The 19496-nt window shown below is 40.2% G+C and overlaps 1 protein-coding gene across 5 annotated transcripts in view; it reads right to left on the reverse strand.

Moving 5' to 3' along the window:
- Positions 1-19496, reverse strand: part of USP44 (ubiquitin specific peptidase 44) — a 67594-nt gene that overhangs the window by 30290 nt on the left and 17808 nt on the right. For 4 of the 5 annotated variants that reach the window (XR_013482927.1, XM_021006444.2, XM_078146658.1 and 1 more), the window contains exons 2-3: positions 16294-17801; positions 692-890 (exon numbers count right to left, since the gene is read on the reverse strand). Coding sequence is in view for 4 of the 5 variants with exons in the window: in XM_021006444.2 (XP_020862103.1) it covers positions 692-890; positions 16294-17727 (1633 nt within the window). In the remaining variant the exon portion in view is untranslated. Of the gene's footprint in view, positions 1-691; positions 891-16293; positions 17802-18255; positions 19444-19496 lie in introns of those variants that run through there. The other variant, XM_078146662.1, reaches the window with a different exon arrangement.

Genomic DNA, 19496 nt, shown 5'->3' on the forward strand with positions numbered 1-19496 from the left:
CTTAGAATCATCTTTGTAAGACAGAAATGAAACCTTGTTTTCAGTGGAGAAACAGAACCAGCCCCAACGCCAGGCCAATCACCACATAAATACGGGTCAATTTTATCAAGGGCAACCAAGTAAAATGCTCTCTCGATTGACTGGGCTACTGATGAGTGAAGAATACTGCTGTTCCTTAACAGGAATTCTTGACCTCATCCTTAGGTGGGTCCTCACTGCACCCAGATCCACCCAGCAGCAGCAGCAGCAAGTAAGTAATCCACCCTCTGCAGCACATGCATTGGGACAGGGTCACTACATACATACACACACACACACACACACACACACACACACACACACACACACACACACACACACACACACGTCCTCTGACTGCCCTCATTTCCCCATCTCCCCACTCTCATGCTCCCCAGCCTAAGCTCTCTGTGTTATCTGAAGTAGGGGAGAGAGGTACAGGCAGGACACGGTCAAAGGCAACAGGCAGGCTGCTGTGCAGACTGCCCCCAGCGGTCATCCCAGGGACCATGGATTACATGGGTACTGCTTATCCCAGAATACCATATTCCCTCAATAAAGACAATCCTTAGAGTAATTGGTGAAACTCTCCCCTTCTCCCTTGTGTTTCTTTGCAATATTGAAACCTTTTCAAGACAAAACACATCTAAAATTACATACTGTCTTTACTCACTGTTACACTGGTCACACACATAAATTTTTCCTTCTAAAGCTTCAGTTTCTGTGAACTTGGCCAACATTTCTGTAACCAAGCAGGGATACTGGGTAGCCATTTCTTTTCCATTACAGTGGTATCTTTCCGGAAATTCCAGTGAGAGGTCCCAGAAAGGTTCGACTGTATTTGATTTATTATCACATGCAAGACATGTAACCTGTAAATACAAATATTAAGTTAGTCTCTCCAAGTATTCCAATGCCCTCTCCTGTTAGTAAAGGCAGTATCTACATTAAAAGAAATATTTCTTACTCTAAATCCTATTGATCATAGAAATGCAGATGAAAACAACTTTGAGGTACCACTTCACACCTATCAGAGTGGCTAATAAGACAAAAAAGGAAAGTGTTAGATGTTGGAGGCATGTGGGAAAACTGGGACACTAATGTATTGTTGGTGGAGTTGTGAACTGATCCAACCATTACGGAGAGCAATCTGGAACTATGCCCAAAGGGCTATAAAACTGTGTATCCCCTTTGATCCAGCAATACCACTGCTACGTCTGTATCCCAAGGGCATCCAAAAAAAGGGAAAAGGACCTATTTGCACAAAAATATTTGTCGCAGCTCTTTTTGTGGTGACTCAGAATTGGAAATCAAACAGATGCCCATCAACTGGGGAATGGCTAAACAAACTGTGGTATATGATTGTAATGGGATATTATTGTGCTCTAAGAAATGATGCTCAGTGAACAGATCCAGGAGAACACTGTACACAGAAACAGCAATACTATCCGATAAAGAACTGTGAATGACTTAGCTCTTCTCAGCAATACCATGATCCAAGACAATCCCAAAGGACTAATGATGACGCATATGAACCACCTTTAGAGAAAGAACTGATATTGACTGCATACAGACTGAAGCATGCCATTTTTCACTTTTTCTTTTATACAAGCCTTCTTGTGCAAAATGACTAATATGGAAATGTTTTACATAACTGCACATATATAACCTATATCTGCCTACCGTCTCATGGAGGGGGAAAAGAGCAAGAGAGGGAAGGGGGAGGAGAAGAAAGGGAAGGCTAGAATTTGAAACTCAAAACTTTAAATAAAAATGTTTTTTAAAAATTGAAAAAAAATAAACTAGACTACTACTCAAACAAAAAAAAATTTGTCCTGAAGATGTTTATAATGGAATATACCAAAAAAGACCTGGACAAGTTTAATGGAGAAAAAATTCTTAATGCTTTTCTTCCCTTTAAAACACCTTCCTAAGCCTGAGTGGTGATAATAAGACAAAACAGACCATTTTTATTACAAAGATTTTGTAAAAAGCTTTTGTACAAAGAAAATAATGGCAGACAAAATAAAAGAAATTTCTCTGATAAGGAAAACATTTGTGTCAAATTTCAAGAGATTCTGACATCTTAGCTACAGGAGAAATTCAGTTGCCAATCTTGCCATTTCTCCTTCCACATCTCAGCTCTTTCTACTCCTTCTCCCTCCTCACACTGTACCACCACCACCTTAGGTCTGGGCCTCAGACTCTCACTACGTCAGTGGCGTCCCTGCCAAGCACAAATCTGCCCATGTCAGTCAGTCCCTACTTGAACTCCAGGGGCTCCCTATGCCCTTCAGGACAACTACTCGCTCTTCTATTTTCAAGCCCTTCACAGCCTGGCCTTAATCTCTCCTTTCAGCCTCCTGGACGTCTCTCAGCAGCACAGCCCAACTGGCCACCTTCTCTGTTTCTCACATAGGGCACTTCATCTCCAGTTTATGTTCCTTTGAAACGGTCATCCCCCATGGCCAGAACTCACTCCTTCCTCATCTCAGAACCGAGGTCCTTTCTGTAAACACCACTTTTAGGAAGGGTTACTCATGCCCTCAACTCCCTTGTGTTCACATATTTTCTTTGTGTTCTCTTTCCATCCCACACGTTTATTTATGTGAGAGGAGGAATTAAAACCACTCATAGCACTCATCTCTGGGGCCTGGCACATAGTAAGTGCTTACTAAATGCTTGCTGATTGCTTGAATCAACATATCCGTAAAGCCTAGAACTATTTCCATTAGTCAAATGGTTTTAAGACAGGGAAAGCTTTCCAAAAAACTGTAAATTAGCAACTTTCACACAAAAACTAGCTCTACATTGCTAAGAAGCACAAGGGAAAAACAAGTTTGAGCAGTTCCCTCAAACCCTACAAACTGCAGAAAAACGAACACCATCAGGATCTGCGGGGCTATGAGAGGGACAGCTGTGTGAGTACACTCACAATTGGTGGCGCTGTGATTGGGCCCCTACATCCTGGCAAACAAGGAGTAAATTCTACGAGAACTCCATACCTGGGAACACCACCCTGCCCAGGCTAAAATATTCAGAGCAACACTTCGCGTGATAGTCAACATCCAGAAACAAAGTAGGCACTCAGATACTGGGGATAGGTCCAACAACCACAGAACAGGTAACAAAATATTACTGTGCAGCAAGAAGTGATAAGTGAGGAAGTCAGAGGAATGTGGCAGATCTGTACAAACTGACGCAAAGTAAAATCAGCAAATAAACAAACGCCCACAATAATAAAAAGACTGCTAAAAGGAAGCCAAATCCTAAATAACTGAAAAACCAGTAACAGGCCAGGAGAAACAATAACATAATGACAAACCTCTGCCCTCAGGAAAGAGGGGAAGGTTCTTACAAGGCAGAACACACAGCAATCAACAAAGGACACAGGCACTGGGCCAGCTGGGCTTAATTTGTTACAAGGAAAGTTTCAGAGCTGGGGGGGGGGGAGAGCAGAGAGAAGAGAGGGGAAGAAGTTCTATCCAGGAAATGACTGCGATGTAAGGCGAGAGGAATCAATAAAATTTAAGAAGCATAAAGAGCTTCTCTAAACCTGTCAGATGCCTACTACTAAGAAAGGAGACAGCAGTTCAAAAGGATAATAAAATCTAGAATAAAGATAAAGTATCAAACTTCACTTTAATAAACTAGTAATTCATTAACTGCTTCCTAAGACCTTCATATACAGCACCGCAGGGATCCGAAGGGGAGTCTGATCACACAGCAGAGAGTACCCGTGTACTTTCAGAGGAAGGGATATGGAGGGGAGGAGGGTGGTTTCTTCCTTGCCAACGTGGATCTCAAAGCCTCAGAGGAGAAGGAGGAGGATAAAGGAAATGCATTTGGAGAGGGCTGGAACCGTGTGTTGAAGTCCTAACACAATGGAGATGAAGGAGAATGAGGGAAAGAATAATGCTCACCTATACAAAGCCTGAGCTGTCTGTTAGAATTGAACCACACAGTCCGAGGTGATTCGAGAGAATTATCTCAGTGCACTCAGCCCCGGTCAGACCATACACTTGGAATGTCCTGTTCAACTCTTAGTATCCCATTTTAGAGAAAGCATCAATACTTGAAATATGGTCATCAGAAAAAGGATGCCTAGGACGATGAAGAGGATCTCAAAACCATTCCATTCAGGCACTGGCTGAAGGACCAGTTTAACCAGAAGAATGTTCTCATATGAAAGACCTGCCTGGGCACAGAAGAGGTTACAAAGAATTGTAACTTGGGCCTAAGAGAAGGAAAACCTTCCTTCCACATAACACACAAACTGGGGTGTACTGGGAATGTCGGACAGGAGAGTTTTGGAAGCAATTCTATTTGGTTAGCAATAAAGTCTTTAAAGGATTTTGGGCAGGAGTGACATAATGATCATGCATGCCTAGCAGCTGGACTCTGGATGGACAGATAGTACAGGAGGTTGGGAGGGGGTGAGACCAGCTCTTACAGACTGGTAGCAACAATGGCTTCTTCTCTGGCAATACCAGTAGGACTCTTAAATAAGGGAAGAACAGGAGATCACAGTAAGAGCAAAACTGGCAAAATCTGCAAATTCAGTGGGTCTGGAAAGTGAAGAAGAGGGAAGAGTCAAAGTTAGTACCAAGATCTCTTTAACAAGGCTGACTAGGATGAAGAATGATAGAGGCAGCACTAGAAATAACTTATCAAAAGGAAGACTCCATTTGTTTTGTTTCTAACAAACTGACTTAGAGTCAGCTAGAAATGATCAGATGAGATAAGAACAAACAAAAGAGATCCTCAAACAAATATGTGGAATATTACAAAGAACGGCACAGCTGTGGAAGTCATATAAGAGAATGCAGCTTTGAAGAGTGTCAAAGAAGACAAGCACCCCTTTACCTTACGGGGCTAGGAAGAGGAAGAAGCAGCAGTCAGAACCTTTCCAGGGTCTGAGATACCACCATCCCCCTCCTTCTCCTATAGGAAAATAACCTGTCAAGGAACAATGAATGGTCAATAGTGACAGGTTTTGCAAAAGGCTGAGAAGACCGATCCAATCATTCTGGAGAGCAATTTGTAACTATGCACAAAGAGCTATATATCTGTGCATACTCTGTGACCCAGCAATACTACTACCAGGTCTGTATCCAAAGAGATCATAAAAATGGGGAAAGGACCCACACGTACAAAAATATTTATAGCACTTCTTTTTGTGGTAGCCAAGAATTGGAAATTGAGGGGATGCCCATCAACTGGGGAATGGCTGAAAATGTCATGGTATATGAAATACTACTGTGCTATAAGCAGGCAGATTTCAGAAAAACCTGGAAGAACTTGAATACTGAGGGAAGTGAGCAGAACCAGGAGAACATTGTACACAGCAACAGCAACACTATGTGATGACCAACTTCATTAGATTTAGCTCTGCTGAGCAATGCAATGATCTAAGACAATTCCAAAAGACTCATGATGGGAAATACTATCCATATCCAGAGAAAGAACTATGGAGTCTGAATACAGATCAAAGCATACTATTTTCACTTTTTTGTTTTTTCATGATTTTTCCCTTTTGTTCTGTTTATTCTTTTGGAACATGACTAATGTGGAAACATGTTTAACATGTAAAACCTGTATCAGATTGTTTGCTGTCTTAGGGAGAAGGGAGGGAGAAAAATTTGGAACTCAAAATCTTATTAAAAAATGAGTGTTGAAAACTATCTTTAAATGTAATTGGAAAAAAATAAAATACTATTTAAAAAAAGACTGAGAAGACACCACTAAGCATTTTGGTAACCTCTGAGACAACAGTTACTAGCAGCTACTAGACAAGGCAAGCTCTGCATTTCATCGATAATTTAACAAAAGGGAGATAGGTGACTCTCAGGATCACAGATTTAAAGCCAGAAGGACTCCAAGGGATCACCCAATTCATCATCTTCATGCTGCAAATGAGGAAACCGAGGACCCAAGAGAACTACCCCTACACAGCTATAAAGTGGCAGAGCCAGGATTCGAACCAAATCCAACATTCTTTCCACTATACATGCTGTGCTTTCGTATGATTAAATGAGGATGTATACAAAGGCGGGTGGGGGGGGCAGCCTCATAGTTATTTTTAAAACGTATAGAAAGAGTAAGGGACATCTGATGGACCACAGCCCATTAATGTTCAGATATCTAGAGCAAGGCACAGGCAGGCTGGGTGCGTCCCTGGGGGTGGATCTTTGACAAGGGATGGGGAAGAGTCCCACAGGATGGGCAGACAGCACCTGTATCTTGAAGTTGATTACAAATCCAATAGAGTATTACAGTACTTCTTGTCATTTCCTCATTTTCAGATTTACTTTGTTTATAAAAGCATAATTTACTAGTCTGCTTTTAAACTGTAAACATTTCTTACCAATATTCAGGCCAAGTTCGCATTCATTTTTCTGTCTCTGAAGCCACATCTCTGTTCTTATTGGCCACAAAAAAGACTCATATGTCCCACATTTCCCGTAAAATATACCTCATAAATCTGTTTTATTTTCTATAAAGCCTGTTAGACTTTTCTAGCTCATTTCAAGTAGAGGTATATACTTTCTTATCTTTAAAGCAGTATGTGACATCATTAGGCATTATTTCTAGAGGTCGTGGCACCAAACAAAGTAAGCATCTTAAGGATCAGAAGAAACTTAACCCGACATAAAGACCATCAAGATCACGCTGAATTCTCCACAGGCCCCATCATAAGTTAACATTATAGGAAGATGCTAAAAAGTATTACGAATAACTCAACTTTACAAAATCTTCAGTTCTTATTCTTTAAGAGGAGACTGAAGCCTAAAATGGAGAATAAGGGGGACATTATCAACTAATGGGAGACAAAATTAACTAAGCAATGAACGTGCCAGGTAATGTGATTACCACTGCACCATTTTAATTCACTTTTGGAGATACCCATTTCCGAAGCCTTCACCCTCAATCTGCTTCCTCAAACAGTTGATGTTAATCAACTAATTATTTAAAACTATGTGTCTCTGAAGCAGGAAGTAATTTAAGAAAACTTCAGTTATACCCTAGATCCATTTTTTTTGATATTTATTATTATTATTTTTTGATTGTATTAATTTATTTTGATTTATCAACAATCACTTTTCCATATACTTTTGAGTTGAAAATTTTTCTCCTCCTTCCTCCTCCCCGCCCTCCCCAAGACGGCGCACAATCTGATACAGGCTTTACATTTACATTCCTATTAAACATATTTTCACATTAGTGAAGTTGTAAGTAAAAATTAAAACCAATAGGAGGAACCATCAGAAAGATGAAACAAAAAGGTGAAAATAAGTGATAGCGATTCGACTTCCATGGTTCTTTCTTTGGATGTGGACAGCATTTTCCATCCTGAGACCTCTGGAGATGTCTTAGATCCTCACAATGCTGAGAAGGGTTCAGTTTAACATTCTTAGTCATCGCATAACATGGCTGCTATTGTGTACAAAGTCCTCTTGGTTCTGCTCACTTCACTCAGCATCAGACCATACAAGTCTTTCCAGGTTTTTCTGAAGTAAGCCTGTTCATCATTTCTTATAGCACAATAGTATTCCATTACATTCATATACCACAACTTGCTCAGCCATTCCCCAATGGATGGGCACCCTCTCAATTTCCAAAGATCCATTAATAATATGGTGGTTCAAGCAGGAGGCAAACATGCCTTCCAAAGGAGAGCAGAAAGTTCTTCTGTGCCCAAGGAGTCAGAACAGCAAAGTGAGAGAAATTATCTGCGTCTTACTTACATTCACAACACAAGTACACACACTGCAGCTAGGAAGCAATAATTTTTGTGCAGATTACGCTTTACCCAGGTTTTTAGCAAAGTCCCAAGGAAACAAACAAAAAATAAAATTTCACCTATAAACAAGTCTGTGTTACTAAGCTTGAGGTTTACTTTTTTCCTCCTACCAAACTCATTTAAAATCAGCTAAAAATTAATGCCTATGTTTCTCCAACAGTGGGGCTGGGATTTCTGCTCTCCTCAATCCTCATACTCACCTATTCCACCCCATTCCCTTCCTATCCATGGAGTACCTGGTTAACATTCACTCTACAGAGATCTGCAAGCCCTAGAGAAGTACTGGTTTTATCCAGTGATGCTTAAGTGCAGTAGAACGACTTTACAACAGCGGCAGACGCAAACAGGACCAACATCCAAGCTGTAAATGTTTTATTACTGGTTGTATTTTGTGGTGCTGGTATTTACTTGGACGGGAGAATGAAATAATTTCTAGTTCTCCCTTGAATTTGTTACAACAGATTCTGGTCTATAAAACCACAACAAAGCAAAGTCCAAATGTAGAAATCCTACATTATAGAAGTCCTAAAAGGAGACAAAGCTATCCTTGGGACCTGACTGGCTCCAGCTCCCCTGGAGGGATACAAAGGGCATACAAAGCCCAGGAATATGGAGTCTGGGCCCAAGTTCCTCTAATCTGGTGTTTTCCTATCCTACTGTAATGACCCAATTCATTTCCATATGGAAGCAAGGAGGAATGTATGTAGGGAAGCAACTTGCCTGTATCCTTCCTGCACATCTTTGTTGAGTTAAAGCAAAATAAACCTCCTTTTGTTATCTTTTCGATAACTTTCAAGTGCCTCTTTTCATCCCAACATCAAACCTGAACTAGTGCTCACTTCAGAGCCACCTCAGACATTTGGCACAGTTATGGCAGGTGGGGATGAGATGAGATGGCCTCATGGCTCATGGGTGAGCCGGAGAAAGGGTGCCACAAAAGAGGGTGGGGTGATCAGATGGCGGGACCCTGAATGTGTACACTGTGGCAAGAGTCCTCCTGATCCTATATGGGGAGTCTTCTCTATGGGACAGAAAGCACACTCTCACCTCGGGCCAAAGGAGTCAGAGGCTGCTCAGGGGGTAAACAAAGTGCCCAATATAGGATTCCCTGGTGTCGGTGAATCTGTATTAAGTTGGTCTGCTTGGCATAATAGACTCAAAGTACACTGGGCCATATTATCAGCAGCTAGAGCTCTTGATTTTTAGGGAACAGATGGCTTCAAGGGTGAAGCCATCTTTTCTGATGGGGGTAATGGGCTAACAGGACCTAGCCAATAACCCACCTAAGGTCTCTGACCCAGAGATTCCAGCTGCTGCTGGGATCAGAACCATGAGAAAGGAGGCAAAGACACTCTGGCGCAGAGATCTGGCAACTCCCACCTGGTTAAGAAAGCTCCAGGCTCACCCTCTCACTGCTCCTGGGAAAAGGTAACTCTAGGCACTCAGAGAACAAACCTTCTCTACCAAGGAGTGAGGATGGTTGCAAGAGAAGTTCAAAGAAAAATCTGATGAGATACTACGGCAATGACTCTGGAAGGCCTGGTTGAATGGGGTCAAGACTGAGCAGCTTCTACAGCTTACTTACACGGGTTGAGGGGGTAGCTCTCTGAGGATGTACTTTTACGAAGCCAATTAAATTTATTAAAGCCTCCAAATGAAGAATGCTCCTTGTTCCTTTTTTTTTTTTTTGGCAGCAAGGCTAAGCAGTGGATAGAGCTCTGGAGTCAGAAAGATCTGAGTTCATATCCTTCTCCACCCATCCCCACCCTGCTTACTAGTTGTGTGACCCTGTGTCTGCCTGAGAAATTCACCTGTAAAATGGGGTTAATAATAGTGCTACCTCCCAGGGCTGTTTTGAGAATGTGCTCTGTAACTCCTAAAGTGCTATATAAGTTTTATCATCATATTACATATATAAATAATATTATTATATAAATAACAATTATAAGTTAATTAATGAATAAATTACCGTTACAGATTAATATTATTGAGATATAGGAAGTTATTCATTCACACCTGGCCTCATAGAGATGAATTCCAATAGCAATCAATGGGAATCTGTAAGGGAGGGGATGAAATTCCTAAAGGAAATACATTTGATAAGATTTGACTCCCTCTTGTGAAAGGATCCAACCATTTTGGAGAGTAATTTGGAACTATGTCCAAAGGGCTATAAAAATGTGCAACAGCTCTTCTAGGGCTGTATCCCAAAGAGATCATACAAGTGGGAAAAGGATCCATATGTACAAAAATATTCATAGCTGCTCTTTTTGTGATGGCAAAGAATTGGATATTGAGGGAATGCCCATCAACTGGGGAATGGCTGAACAAGCTGCGGTATATGAATATAATGGAATACTAAAAGAAATGATGAGCAGGCAGACCTCAGAAAAACCTGGAAAGATTTGTATGGACTGATGCTGAGGGAAGTGAGCAGAACCAGGAGAATGTTGTACACAGTAACAGCCACGTTGTTCAATGACTAATATTGATAGACTTAGCCCTTCTCAGCAATGCAAGGATCTAAGACATCTCCAAAGGTGTCATGATGGAAAATGCTACCCACAAAGAAGAACGAACTATGGAGTTTGAACACAAATCGAAGCATACTATTTGCTATTGTTTTTTCTTCTGTTGTGTTTCTGATGGTTGCTCCTTTTGGTTCTAATTCTTCCTTACAACATCACTAATGTAAAAATATGTTTAATAGGAACGTATATGTATATAGCCTATATTAGATTGTGAACTGTCTTGGGGAGGGAGGAGTGGGAGAGGGAGAAAAATTTTAAACTGAAAAGCTTATGGAAGAGATTATTGATAAATCAAAATAAATTAATAAAAAAATGAGGCAATTAAAATAAAAAGATTCCACTCCCTCCACTGTTTGCCATACCCCATGCCCAGCTTGTCTTGGGGTCAATTAGATCCTTTGTTTTAGGAAGAGCTCTACCTAAATGGTGTCAGATTTTAGCTTCTGCCCAATACTCAACCATATAGGTATGGGCTGATCAACTGGTGAAATCTGAGTAAGAAGGTGGGACAGTTACGACTCGGGAAAATACTGTCAGTGTGACTAGGCACTCTGGGAATAGAGGGGAAGAATCACAGAGCCTGTCACCCTGCAAGGTGAGCAATGAGGGAATTCTGGGTGTAGCTCCCAAAACATGGGGTTAAGAAAGCAATTGATGGCCAGTTCTTTGGGGTGCTAGTGGAAATGTATAGAAAAATGGAACATGAGTACACTAAGGGGGGGGGGCACCTTTCAGCACCACCCACGCCCCTTCACTTCAGAGGGCTCTGCACACTCTGAACAACTAGCTCAGGTGTCCCTCAACTGGAAGGCCTCCTCTCCTCTAGGATGAATAGACAACTTCTTCCCAGGGTTTAAAAGACCAAGAGGCAGTATTGTTGGGAGGCTCTTTGCTTTCTAATAGCATATGGGGAGGTGAAACTGTTGACATGCAATTATGGTGGTAGTATACTTACTTAGAAGAAAGGGGATCCCACTTTAGACGACTAGGTGGTAATCCTGTCTCACTATGGAATGGAGGAAAGAGGGAACAGCCGCTCCGGAGGACTCCGGTGGGGGGGGAGGACGGCGGCGGCAAAGATTTGGAATCATTCCCTTGATACGGCTCTTTAGGAGGGGAAGATTTGGGTAGGTGAGTGGGTGGCAGTAAAGAGAAAGATTCAGTATCAAACTAAATCCCAGGACAGGTTACATTCAAGAGGCTAACAGCTACTTTACTACAGATGACCCTGATTCATGATCAAGAACTGCTGACTGAAGAGATAGCCATGCTGTGGCCCCGATGTTCCTGTAGCTGCAGCCCCTCATATCGGGAGAAATCTGCGACTGTACTGGAAGTAAAAGCATCCATGCTGCAGCTGGGATGTTCCTGGGACTGCTCCACTTCATCTTCACCTCCTGTATTAGGAGACCATCACCCACCACATGGACCAGACTGCTGAGACCTAATCCTTTCAAAGTTTAGGAAGGAGAGGAGGAAAAGCTTAGATCTCTGTGTTTTTTCTCCACTGTTTTTTCCTCTCATTATGGCGATTATGAGGGGAGAGGGAAAAGTCTCTAATTTCCCCCACCCTTTTCTCTTTAATATTATCACTCATTCCAGGAGAACTGAGGGCCTCAAACACATGGTCCACATGCCTCCTGTCTGCCAGAACCAGGTTAAAATATAATTGGGAAACATTTAATAAAATAAAAATACAAAAAACCAAATATATTATCACATTTTAAAATTAAGTCAATATTGCAGCCCGGGGATCCTCTGGCACAAATCAGTGGGCCCTTTCCTGTTTGGGTTTGATATAACTACCCTACAGCAGTGAAATCTGACATGACTAGCCCAGGGTCACGTTGCCAAGATGTCTCAGAGGCAGAACTCACACCTGTGACTTTCAGACCCTGACATCCACTTTCAAACCACCAGGCCATGGCCATCTGGCCTTTCCGAGAACATCTTTATGGATGGAGAAACAATTTCCCCAAAATTCACTTATAAAATGGAATGAAATCTGATTGTAAAACCAGCCATAACAAAGGGCACAGGCGGCCAGTGAGAAGAAGATGCCAGTATTTGTGTCAAGAGCACTTCACTTACTAAGGAACTAACCTTTGGCACTCCACAGAATCATTCATTATACTTCTATAAAAGGCAGGAAATGATTACTAAATCACAGGTATACTGCGCTCTCAAATTAATTACATATGGCATCTGTAAAAGAAATTTCAAAGAAATATGCTAGAAAAGCTTATAGTGACATAGTCACCATGAAGACTGAACGCTAATGAGGGAAAGCTTGTGGGGGTAAAGGTGAGAACAAAAACAAAATCAAAGCACTTAAAAAATAAGCTTTATGACCACACATGCATATAGTGAATTGCTTGCCTTCTCAATGAAGTGGGTGGGGAGAGAGGAAAGGAGAGAATTTGGAACTTAAAGTTCTAAAAAGAATGTTAAAAAATGTTAAAAATTTAGAATGTGACTGGGAGGAAATGCTAAATAAACAGACAAAAAAAGGAAAAATAAGCTTATTTGGTAATTATCAAAACAACCTGGTACTGGCTAAGAAATAGAGTGGTGGATCAGTGCAAAAAATTAGGTACAAATTACATTATAGTAAATGACCGTAGCAATCTAGTACATGATAAACCCAAAGATCCACACTTTTAGAACAGAAACTCATTTGACAAAACCTGCTGGGAAAAATGGAGAACAGTATGGCAGAAACTAGGTATAGACCAATATCTCATAGTATACCAAGAGAAGATCAAAACGGGTACATGATTTACAGACAAAGGGTGATAGGATAAGCAAGTTAAGAGAGCATAGAATAGTTTATGTCACATTTATGGATAAGGGAAGAATTTAGGACCAAAGAAAACATAGAGAGCATTACAAGTGTAAAACAGGTAACTGTGATTATATAAAATTAAAAAGTTTTTGCAAAAACAAAACCAATGCAACTAAAATATAAGGAAAGCAGAAAACTGGGGGAAAAATTTTGTAACAAGTATCACTGATAAAGGCCTCATTTCTAAAATATAGAGAGAACTGAGTCAAATTTATAAAAATACAACTCATTGGGGTAGGTAGGTGGCGCAGTGGATAGAGCTCCAGTCTTGGAGTCAGGAGGACATGAGTTCAAATGTGACCTCAGACACTTGACACATACTAGCTGTGTGACCCTGGGCAAATCACTTAACCCCAACTGCCTCACCCAAAAGCAAAAAAACAAACAAAATACAACTCATTCCCCAATTGATAAATGGTCAAAGGATATGAACAGGTAGTTTTCAGACAAAGAAATCAAAGCTATCTATAGTCATATGACTATATCTACTAAATCACCATTGATCAGAGAAATGCAAATGAAAACAACTTTGAGGTACCACTTCACACCTATCAGAGTGGCTAATGTGACAAAAAAAGAAAACATTAGATGTTGGAGGCATGTGGGAAAACTGGGATACTAATGCCCTGTTGGAGTTGTGAACTAATCCAACCATTCTGGAGAACAATTTGGAACTATGCCCAAAGGGCTGCAAAACTGTGCATCCCTTTTGATCCAGCAATACCACTACTAGGTCTATATCCCAAAGACATTAAAAAAAGGGGGAAAAGTACCTATTTGTACAAAAATATTTGAACTGCTATAGTTCTTTTTTGTGGCGGCTAAGAATTGGAAATCAAAGAGATACCCACCAATTGGTGAATGGCTAAACAAGTTGTGGTATATGATTGTAATGGAATATTATTGTGCTAGCTATAAGAAATGACAAGCAGCATGATTTCAGAAAAACCTGGAAAGACTTCCATGAACTGATGCATACTGAAGAACCAGGAGAACGTTATACATGATAACAGCAATACTGTATGATGAAGAAATGTGAATGACTTAGCTGTTCTCAACAATACAATGATCCAAAACAATCCCAAAGGACTAATGATGAAGCATACTATCAAAGCATACTATCCACCTCCAGACAAAGAACCGATATTGACTGAACACAGATTGAAGCATGTTATTTTTCACTTTTTCTTTCTTTCTTTTTTAAAAAACACATTTCCACATTAGTCATGTCGTGAAAGAAAAATCAGAACAAAAGGGGAAAACCATAAGAAAAAAAAGAGAAAGAAAATAGTATGCCTGTATCTGCATTCAGACTCCATAGCTCTTTGTTTAGATATGAAAAGGCTCACGGACTTAGATCATTGTATTGCTGAGAAGAGCTAAGTTAGTCATAGTTGATCATCGCACAATGTTGCTGTAACTGTAAACAATGTTCTCCTGGTTCTGCTTATTTCACTCAGCATCAGTTCATGTAAGTCTTTCCAGGTTTTTCTGAAACCACCTGCTCATCATTTCTTATGGAACAATAGTATTCCATTACATTCTTATACCACAGCTTGTTCAGCCATTCCCCCAAATGATGGGCATCCCCTCAATTTCCAATTCTTTGCCATCATGAAAAGAGCTGCTATAAATATTTTTGTACATGTGGGTCCTTTTTCCTTTTTCATGATCTCTTTGAGATACAGACCTAGAAGTGGTATTGCTGAATCAAAGGGCATACACATGACTACCTTTTCAGCATAGTTCCAAATTGCTCTCCAGAATGGTTGGATCAGTTCACAACTCCAGCAAAAATGCATTAGCATTCCAATTTTCCCACATCTCCAACATTTATCATTTTCCTTTTTTGTCATATTAGTCAATCAGATGAGTGTAAAGTGGTACCTCGGGGTTGTTTTAATTTGCATTTCTCTAATCAATAGTGATTTAGAATATTTTTTCATAAGACTACAGATAGATTTAATTTCTTCATCTGATTTCACTTTCTTTCATATTTTTTCTTTTATTCAAGTCTTCACGTACAAAATGACTATGGAAATATTTTACATAATTGCACAATAATGTGCATTTGCTTACTATCTCAGAGAGGGGAAGGGGAAAGAAGAGGGAGGAACAGAATTCAGAACTCAAAACTTTAAATAAAAATGTTTTTTAAAATTGGAAAAAAATAACCTTATTTCAAGAAAATGGAGATGCTTCCTTATTTCTCCATTAAGTCCAAATGCTACTGGAGACTTACAGTTAAGAACAAAGCCTGAATCTTTGCCTTTATCTCACCCTTCCTCTAAAAATATAGAATAAATAGAGTACTACTTTTTGGGACATAGCAAGAGAAAACAGGTATGACAGGGAAACATTTTCAAGTCTACAGACTGACAGTTCTCTACATTCTCAAAGCAATATAGAAAAGACAGAAAAAGGAACTCAAAGACCATCTAATCCAGCCCTGAAATTAGGAATTCAACTGATAAGAGAACTGAGGCAGTGGCCAAGATCACCAAATCTTTCTTTTGCCTCAATATTTAGTTTGGGTAGCTGAATTTTGTCAAGGTAATAAGCATTTATTAAGTGCTTACTACGTGCCAGGCATTGTGTTAAGTGCTGGAGATACAAAGAAAGGCAAAAATAGTCTCTGCTTCAAAAGGAGCTCACATTCTAATGGACTTAATTCTTGCGACCTCTTCAATTTTACAAACCCCCCAACCACCTAAAATTCTACCTCATAATCATCTTCATAATAACCTCAAATTCTAAATATTTCCCATTTTTCTTTTTAAAACTGTCAATACCCTATTACTCTTCCTTCAGAATTATCTTCTCTGATCCTAATTTTTGGTCCAGTCCCCACTCATAGTTTTTTGTTGTTGTTATTGTTTTTTTAAAAGTAACAGCTTAAAGTACTATACCAGCCACTTGTTTTATCCTCATTTGTGGCAAAACTCGCTAATACGAACTTTGGAAATATTCCAGTAAAGGGGGGAAAATCACCAAAAACAGAACATCATGAATAGGATGGCATATTTAAGAATGCTTCCCAAAACCTTACCCAGACCGAAAACTTCAAACAACAGCACAACAAAAACAATTCATACCTGACTAAGAAGCTGTCCATGAAAGATGGTATTCACCACATTCAGAACCTGCTTGATAAGTTTCTTTTGAGAACTGGGGATGAGTGCTGGATACCTGGTACCTGTCGTCTCCAGTTCATGCTGCACTTTATCCAAAAGTTCACAGAGGAATTCCTGAGCGTCCTGTTGGGCATAACCACGGAATGCTGGTATCAGCCTCCACACTGAGTGTAACATGGCAAATGGGGACACCAATGCCCATTTTCCAGACCACATAACTTGGAAAAGAGTATGCAGCTCATGACAAAGAGAAATATATTTGGAACTTGGCTCCCTGGGCTGAATAAGTTCCATGCTTCTGCTTTTAGATGCCCCACCACTTAAACCTGAAGACAGACTTGGGCGTCGTGACCCAGGACAGCCTTTATATTTTTCTTGATTTTCTCTTATGTGAAACAGAGAATCTGTGATTGGTGGGTGTTTACAAGAAGATCTAGTCTTCCCACTAGCAGCTGCAGCCAGCAATTCTTGAGTTTGGTTCAGATCCAATTTTAAAAAACATTGCCGAAAAATAAGTAAATGACTTAATACCTGCAAAACAGAATTCATATAGCAGGTATTACCCAAATTCCTCAATCCTGTTACCCCAGGAGTCACTGTTGGTCTTCGTTTGACAGGGGAATCACTCACTTTTTTAAATCTTATTTCATGTGAGGTAGACACTTTTTTACCAGTCACTGGTGATGTCAGGCTCTGAGAAAGTTTCTTTATAGGAAGCATTTCCATAATGCCAGACCTGGCAAGGCCTTGCAAACGTGAACTTTTCCTTGGAGGCATTTTCTCCATTTCTGCCTTAAACTGACGCTTCAGTTCCTGTCGTCTTCTCCTTGCTTCTTCTCTCTTCGCTTCTGCTTCTTCCTGAAGTCTTTCTTCTTCTAATCTCCTTTTCCCAATGGGAGTTTGTTCAAACCAAGATCTAAATACTTTCCCAATTAGCATCCGCCTCCTATGCCAAAGAGCAGTGAACATTTGATCTTCATTTCGAAGGAGAGCTTGGGCACCACCATGTGAAGGGTAAGAGTCATCACTGGTACCCATAGAGCGTAAAATCCTTCCACTCCGAGTAGTGCAGTCATAATTCTGACTTTTGATTGCACTCAGTGTACTCCGCAATAATTTCAAGTCACCGGTTGCATTATCATTAAGAACATAGTCATCACAAAGATAACAGAAAACATACAACTCATTCACCTCCAATGCTACTGGGTGGTTACTGTCCTGAAAGTGCCTGAGTGCGTGTTCTTCAATGTATCTTCCACACGCCACATGAGAACAGCTAAGGCAAGCCCAAACCGAATCTGTAGTATTACAATCCACACAATGCCATTTTTGAGGATTGAGGATGGAATGATCTTGAGCAAGCCGAAGCCGCCCAACATGCTTGCATTTATCCATTGTTAATATTTATGTAGTCTAGCTGAGAAATACATAATCCGAATGAGTTTTTGTCCATAACTTGCATCTGAAAACTAAACACAAAAGAACATCAGTTTCTAGTACAATTAAAACATTTTTTTTAGTACAAAGATAATTTTAGAAGTGCTACTAAACAGTGCTTTTCTTTCCTATTTCTGATCTGCTTGTCAAAGTAATAGGTGTAGCCTTTATTTCATTGATATCTCCCCATCTATTCTTCTTCCTTGCTGCCTCTCTCAATCATTTAAAAAAAAAAAAAAGCCCTTCACTTGGCCCTATTACTAATGACTATCACTTATATGGAGAGAAGTTTTATATACATTAACTCATTTGATCACCTTATCAACTTTCCCTTAAGGTATTTATCCACCTATACCCCTCTCCTCACTTTCTCAAACTTCTAGGGAAAGCCAGCCCTTACTTTTCATCTTCAATTCTTCCCACTACTCAATCCTCTGAAATCTGGCTCCCCACTCACTCAACTGAAATTGCTCTCTTCAAGGTTACCAATAGTCTCTTAATTGTCAAATCCATTGGTTTCTTCTCAGTCCTCATCCTTTCTTGACCTCTCTGTAGCAACTGATGGCGTTCATCCTTTCTTGATTCCTCCTTGGGTATTCACGACACTGCTCTCTTCTGGTTCTCCATCTCTCAGCCCATTCCTCAGTCTCTCTGCTGGATTAACATTTAATTCCTGACCCCTCCTGCCCCTCAGTAATTGGACCCCAAGGCTCTATACTGGTTCCTCTTCTCTACCCTCTCTTTTGGTGATCTTACCAACTCCTATCAGTTCAACTGTCATCTCTCTGCATCTAAACTCTAGTTCTGATGTTTCTCTCGAGTTCTAGTTCCACGTCACCAACTGACTACTGAACATTTCCAACTGCAAATCCCACAGGAATCTCAAACAGAACTTATTATGTACCCTGCCACGACCACACACAATGTCCCTCCTTCCCCAATTGCCTAATTCTGTTAAAAGCACCATGATCCTTCTTGCCACCTAGGTTTCCAACCTCAGTTATCCTCAACTCATTCTACCTCACATCCCAATTCCAGTCATTTGCCAAGTCTCATAAATTCCACATTCCCATCTCTTGCTACTATCCCCTTTTATCTACTCATAGAAGCCATCAACTTTAATTCAGGCCTATATCATCCCTCACCTGAACAAAGGGTCACCTTCCTTCTAAACTAAATATATCATATATCTACCTATTTAGTAATATACCATCTCCCCAAAACAGGTCCATGAGTACACTGTTGGTGGAGCTATGATTTCACCTAGCCATTCTGTAAAGCAATTTGGAACTATGTCCAGAAAATTACCACATTGATTATACCTTTTGACCCAGTTAACATATCACTACTAGCCTATATTCCCAAGGATTTTTTTTTTAAAGAGAAGGATCCATATGTATAGAAATACTTATAGCAATTCTTTTCATGGTAGGCAAAAACTGGAAACTAATGCTGTTCTTCTACTGGAGAATGGCTAAACAAATTATAGTATAAAAATGTGATGGAATATTACTCTGTCAAAAGAAATTGATTAAATGGATAATTTCACAAAAGAAACCAGGAAGACCCTTATGAACTGATGATATGCAAAGACAGAAGAATCGAAACAATGCACACAGTGGTAACAGCATTACAGAGGAAAAATATCTTTGAGAGAAAGACTCTGGAGCACCAGTAAAGTGATAAATCACAAGTTCAAAGGAATGAAAATGAAATATGCCACTCAC

The sequence above is a fragment of the Phascolarctos cinereus genome, unplaced genomic scaffold, assembly GCF_003287225.1.
Source record: "Phascolarctos cinereus isolate Bilbo 61053 unplaced genomic scaffold, phaCin_HiC Scaffold_1;HRSCAF=81, whole genome shotgun sequence".
Classification (NCBI taxonomy): Eukaryota; Metazoa; Chordata; class Mammalia; order Diprotodontia; family Phascolarctidae; genus Phascolarctos; species Phascolarctos cinereus.